The 6,523-nt window shown below is 43.8% G+C and overlaps 1 protein-coding gene across 1 annotated transcript in view; it reads right to left on the bottom strand.

Annotated features, from left to right (window-relative positions):
* Positions 1-372: 372 nt before the first annotated feature.
* The window catches only part of LOC111159971 (kelch like family member 42), a 23,774-nt gene continuing 17,623 nt past the window's right edge, over positions 373-6,523 (bottom strand). Inside the window, 2 exon segments of the mRNA XM_022522693.1 lie at positions 373-878; positions 4,635-4,828. Coding sequence (XP_022378401.1) covers positions 427-878; positions 4,635-4,828 — 646 coding nt within the window. The 3' untranslated portion in view covers positions 373-426.

Raw genomic sequence — 6,523 nt, 5'->3', positions numbered from 1 at the left:
ATGAAAAATCTCTCACTTAAGGTATTAATGATATTTCAAGTGACCTAAATAAAACGGATTTTAAAATGATCTTTACCATTCACATCAACTATTGACTTTGGTCCTTTACTAAAGCAGACACAATGAATCTTCTTTTCGTTGATCAGTTTCAGTCACTGGCCCAAGGGTACCATATTTGATGAAAATAGTATCATGGATTTGATCCCATCATTTAAAAATCAATAATTAAAAAAATAACAAAGTTGGTCTCTTTTCTCCACAAGTTTTCAAGTAATCAGTTCAAGTAAGCTTATTTACAGCTATTGTACATGTGACCTACTTTAACCCACTTTTTCCCTTTAGAAATTAGCCTCCCTGGAAATGGGACACTACTTTTTTCTTTTTCTGCCTTGAACCAGGTTTCTTTTAAATCCTAAGTTGGTTCAGTCATGTTTCTGCTTTATTGGGCAGATAAAGAGAGGAAACCAGCAAGTTGTGTCCAAAGGCCGGGAAACGCCTGAATGCCTCCCAACTATCTGAGAAGATGTTGTACTTGAGAAAAACTCGATGTTCCAAGCTGGTGGACAGGGTCACGTCTCTGCTCATGATGTAGATGCCGTCGTTGTGGAGCGCGCAAGTCAAGTTAAGCCCCGATTTGGACGTGTTCTCCTTGAGGTAGAGCCACTGCCGCGTGACGGTGTTGTAGGACTGCACCGTGAGCATGTCCTCGCTCTGGCTGCTCCTCCGGTTGGGCCCCAGCTCGTGCAGACAGCCGCCCACGATGTAGATGGTCTCCTCAACAGACACCATCTGCTGCTTGCGAATGTGGACATCACAGGTTTCAAACAGTGTCCAGATGTCGGCCGAGGGACAATACTGCAAAATGTTCATGTTGCGGTCTGAAAGGAAGAAAGAAGCCAAATGAGGACATGGCCGTGAGGAGCACCACTGCCCACGCACACTGTGATAACATCTGCCCCCGCCTGGACCATCTGGTCAGAGGCAAAACGACTCCAGAGAAGCAGAGGTTGGGACAACAGTAATGGCTGGGAGATCATCTGCTTAGAACCAACCCCCTGGGGATGTCCCCTCCCTGGGAGGCTCTCAGAATCAAGAGGGCCAGGACACGGCCTGCTGTGATTGGAGCATTTTAATTTTTTTTTTTTTAATTTATTTGACAGAGAGAGATCACAGTAGACAGAGAGGCAGGCAGAGAGAGAGAGAGGGGGAAGCAGGCTCCCCGCTGAGCAGAGAGCCCGATGCGGGACTCGATCCCAGGATCCCGAGATCACGACCTGAGCCGAAGGCAGCAGCTTAACCCACTGAGCCACCCAGGCGCCCGATTGGAGCATTTTAGAACCACCAGTCCAATGTAAAAAGAATCAGAGCCTTGGAACTCTCCTCAATCGCTACAAATTACTGACGTCTTAATACAGGTGACCGGCGGAGTCCCAAGGGATCTACTCTTGACAATCAACTCTACTAAACAAGACAAGTGAGCCAAGCAAGATCTTCAGGGGTTAGTCTAAAGGAAACAACACACAACTGCAAGTCAGGAGAAACCCCAGAAATTCTCACTGTGGCCTTCAAGCCATAGAATCACTTGGCAATTCAATGTCCCAACTATAACAGCAGAGACATACTCACAAAGGCTCTTCCCTCTCCCTGAAGCCTGCTTCCCCAGAGATGGCTGGTTCTTGTGTGGATAAAATCAGAAAGTAGATCAAAGGCTACTCTAACATTATCTTGAATTCTCAGCTGCTTTAAGGAAAAATACTGCCTACTCTCTTTTTGAAAAATGCTTGTGAAATTTAAAATAACTAGTTTCATTTTTCTTTTTTTAATTGTTCTTTTTTATCCTCTTCTCCTCTAGGAAAGAATAAGTGGCATATTTTAGCCTCAGCAGAAAAAATGCTCTGAGTTATCAGAAAGAATGAACTTTCTCTTTGTTGTTGTTGTTGTTGTTTAAACAAACAACAAAATCCATCAGTGTAAGAGACAACTCAGCTTGGGAAGAGATGTGGAACTAAAGGGTAGAACACTTCCTCCTGACACAGAGGGACCCACCCCCCAGTTAGCAAAGATGAAGGAGCTCCACCCCCACCTCTGGTATCAAGTCAAGGGCCTCTTAGAGGGCACAGAAAGAACGGAAAGGAGACCGAGCCCTGTGTGTGCACGTGTCCCCCCACCTGTAGAAATTTCAGAATTGCTACAGCTTTAGGAAATGGTCCCTCTCTTTTCCACCCACACTAATACCTCCTTGTATTTCTTTTTATTGTAGGTATTGTGAAGAAACTCATTCCAGAGACAGTCCAAGGGAGTTTGGTTCCAATGTATCAAAAGTGCTCCTTAGTAACCTGGCTTCCCACCGCATGAATAAAGGACTTATTTCTCCGTTCCAGGTCTGAAGGTCTTCCCAGGTCTTCTGTAAATGTTTTCTCTCCTCACCCAACCAGGGCTCAGACCATGATGAGGTGGTCTGAGTTGGTGGAATAACCTTTTTGCTTTTATACTGAAAGGTGATTCTGAATTTCAGCAAATCACCCTTCTTCCCTTGAGTGGTTACTATTGCTCTCTATGGGGTTTCCTTTAATTTCCTCAATGCCTGCTACAGAATCAATATAATCAAACAGCTGTCATAAAAATCATGAACTATTACTTCCTAAATTTTAAAAGTCTACCTAACTTAAGAAGTCAGCCAGCCAAGAGCCCAACTTTGAGCCCTGCATTCTGTTTTATGACAGTTATGATTCCTTATTTTTTTTTTTAAAGATTTTATTTATTTATTTGACAGACAGAGATCACAATTAGGCAGAGAGGCAGGCGGAGAGAGGAGCGGATGCAGGCTCCCCGCCAAGCAGAGAGCCCAATGCGGGGCTCGATCCCAGGACCCTGGGATCATGACCTGAGCCGAAGGCAGAGGCTTTAACCCACTGAGCCACCCAGGCGCCCCTGATTCCTTATTTTAAAGGTAACTATTAGGTAGTGCTGGGAAGATCCCACACAGAAGAGGAGGGGGTGTTTCAGAGTACAAGGAACTGTCCCGCCCTCTCATCTCAGAAAACCCGTTTTCAACCCTTACACAAACACTCATCCATCCACATCACCCAACCATCCCATCACAGGTATTTGGCTCGGGGAATCCAGGGCAGGAATCACCATGGGTGGCCTGAGTGAAGAAGGTACATTAGTAGTGGCTTGAGAAACTAGAAAACACACAAACAAGGGTTTTCCAGGTCAAATCTAAAGAACATTTGCTCAGCCAGGGTCATGGAAAAACTAGGAAATCTACCAGCAGAGCACTCTTGGGTTACAGTGCTGCCTGTCAGTGCTTCCCAGCTCCTGGTCGCAAGAAAAGCCAAGGGATATGTGTGCATTATGTCAGCCCACAGGGTGCATTCTGGGTTACAAAATCTAGGGAGGAATCAGAATTCTTAGAAATGTTCAAAAGTAAATAACTGTATTTACTTTCCTAAGAGAACAGACACACAGATACCCAGAGGTACATATGCACACACAGGAATTCTCTGGGGGCTATGGTTTCGTTAAGCACATGAAGTTGACCACTGTACCCAAATACCAATGTGGAAGGTAAAAGAAATGGCTGCTAGGTCTCTCTCTCTCTCTCTCTTTTTTTTTTTTTTTTTCAATTTTTTGTTACCCAAAAAAGCTGGCAATTTTCTTATCTTTAGTGGAAAGTCATGAGGGAGAGGCACTGGGACTAGCTCCACGGGGATAAAAACTTGAGGGCATTAAAAAAAAAAAAAAAGCTCACTGCTTCCCATGCATTTCTCTTGGTCACTGCCTCTCCTTAGATGCATAAACACAGCACCTGTACTGAGTTCAACAGTGGCCCCCTAAAAGATATGCGCTTTCTATTGCTGTCAAATAAATAAATAAAATCTTTTTTAAAAAATAAAAAATAAATAAATTTCTTTGGCCCAGAGGTAACTCGGACACAAGTGGGGGAGAGAGATAAAAGGCAAGACGCACTTCTACCTGATGGCCCACCACCGCCTCCTAACACAACCAAGTTTGTCACGGTCACGTGAGATGCTATCTACCGAGAACGGCAGTATAAAACCTACTGGAGAAACTTACTTCCAAATTATTAATGCCAAATGCCCACCGAAAACAGTACAGTTCAATAAATAGCACAACCACCTCCCACCTCTGGTCAGGAAAAAATTCTCTTATATTCGTGTGTCTTGTAATCCTCTTACACTATGTGAACAACAGCCTTGAGCTGAGCTTCTGGAAACTGTCTGATATGTTTGTGCTCAAGAACGAAGAAAGTGAAAACACAGATCCACAAGGATGTTCTGGCCCTAAATTCCATAGTGTTAAATGTGTTTGGGAGAAGGATGGCACTTACCCAGTCCAGTCACAAGACAGCTGGTCACAAGGCTGGGTTTCCAGAGCAGAAAGAAAATACATATTCTCTTCATCACATCCTCTACCCCATTCAATTTTCATGCTCACACAAAGGGATCAAAGGTCCTTTCTGTCCAAAGTACCCTTATAATACTCAACTCTCTTCCTCCCAGATATGCAAATATCCAGTATATAACGTATGAAATTACAATATCAGAGCGTTTCCCCAGGCTGCCCAAGCTCACGTGGAAAAGGATCACTTACTTGGCCCCTTCACTTACCTCTGGTCGTATATCCTCCAATGACATAAATTTTTCCCTTACACTCACACGCAGAGAACTCAGCCAGAGGATTTGGTAAGGGTGCCACAAAATTCCAGGCATCCTGCTCGGGATTGTAACACTCAACATTAGAAACGGCCTGCCCACCAATGGCATAGAGTTTTGAATTAACAGCCACAAGTTTGAAGTTAGACCTGAAAGAGAGATACAAAGGCCCAGAGAGTCAGTTTTCTTGACCATTAAGAAGGCAATGGCATGAACTGCTAAAGCAGACTGAGGAATGTGCTGGATATCTAAAGAAAATTAGCTCTCCAAGTTGGGTGCCATTCTGCTTGGGGACAGAGGAATGGCCAAATGACACCTCAAATTTCACTCCTATCTCAGAATTCACAAGAATGAAGCATTTTTCAAATTTTAGCAATTAGAGATAAGCAACTCAATATAACCAAGAGTAGTCTTGCTTAGCCTTATGCCAAGAACCAAAGATATTTTGTATACAGTGGGCCTAATATTTCCTTCAACAGCGGGAGCAAGTGTTAAGGGAGGAACGCATAACCACCTCCCTCCCTTGTCTCTCTACTCAGCATGTTTCCCATTCTTCCTCCCCAATGAGGAGGTTCCATGTTAGGTACACACTAGCACCTTCTATGGTGCGTATGCTAAGGGTGGGTGCTAGAGGGTGGTTCAAAGACCCCTTTACCACAAGTGCTCCTGGCAGATCTCTCGCCCCCCCCATCCCACCACTCCATCCAAGGGCATCTTATATACTGTTTCACAACACAATACATAGGGCTACATAAGCACCAAACTAAACATATTTTGACACAGCACCCTTACGGGGGCTTCCATATGTTAACAAATACTTAAACCAACAAATGTTCACTTATCATAATAGAAAATAATTTTAGGGGCACCCGGGTGGCTCAGCTGGTTGAGCGTCAGCCTTTGGCTCAGGTCATGATTCCAGGGTTCTGGGATGGAGCCCTGTGTCAGGCTCCATGCTCAGCAGGGAGTCTGCTTCTCTCTCTCCTTTCTGCTCATGCTCTCTCTCACTATCTCTGTCTCTCTCAAATAAATAAAATAATTTTAAAAGGAGAAGACACTGGTTTTAAGCCCCATATTCAGTAATACAATCAAATACTGCTCATCAGCTTCAGATGCTACATAAAAGTCTTGTAACTTTTAACTTCTGAATTGAAAAGAAAAAACTAATTTGTTCCAGTGTAGCACACAGAAATTAATGACTCCTTGAAGGCCAGATGGGATACACATTTGGGCCAGTCTCCCAGATTGGCGCAGCAGTCTCAAGTTTACAGGAGTGTGAGCAGAGCACAATGCAACAGAAAGACCTGAAGCAGCTCTCTGACCCTAGCCCAAACACCCCAATTCACTATTGCTGGTAATGGGATAATACTCATCACAGGATGGTCAAGACATTATAGGCAACAGTTTCTCAGGAAGTACCACACTGAGATAAGATACTATCATTATAATTTCTTAGTTTTCTAGTGTTTGAAATAAAGAAAGCAGACCATGTAAATTTAGAGACCATATCTACCACCAATACAACAATGTCTTCAAAATTAACAGTATCCTAAGAAAGAATGGGGGTAGAGGCCACATATGAAAAACGCAGGTAAGAGGGGAGATGAGGAAGAAACAGGGAACAAGTCGTCCATGTGTGATCTCTGAGCAGGAGTCTAATCAACACTGATGCACCATGACAAAGGACATGTGGGTAATAGCCACCTACACCTACTAAAACAGTAAGATGTTTTCAAAGGTGCCTGCAATGTGTCCGTTTAAATGAGTCCTTGTTTTTTCAAATCAGAAAGTGAACAGAGTACTCTTCAGCAAGAACCTCACATTGTCCATTACACCTAGCCAGC

Source organism: Enhydra lutris, unplaced genomic scaffold, assembly GCF_002288905.1.
Source record: "Enhydra lutris kenyoni isolate GAN:26980312 unplaced genomic scaffold, ASM228890v2 scaffoldscaffold72, whole genome shotgun sequence".
In the NCBI taxonomy this organism is placed as follows: Eukaryota; Metazoa; Chordata; class Mammalia; order Carnivora; family Mustelidae; genus Enhydra; species Enhydra lutris.
The sequence above is the reverse complement of the archived record's forward strand: the minus strand, read 5'-3'. Positions and strand labels throughout refer to the sequence as shown.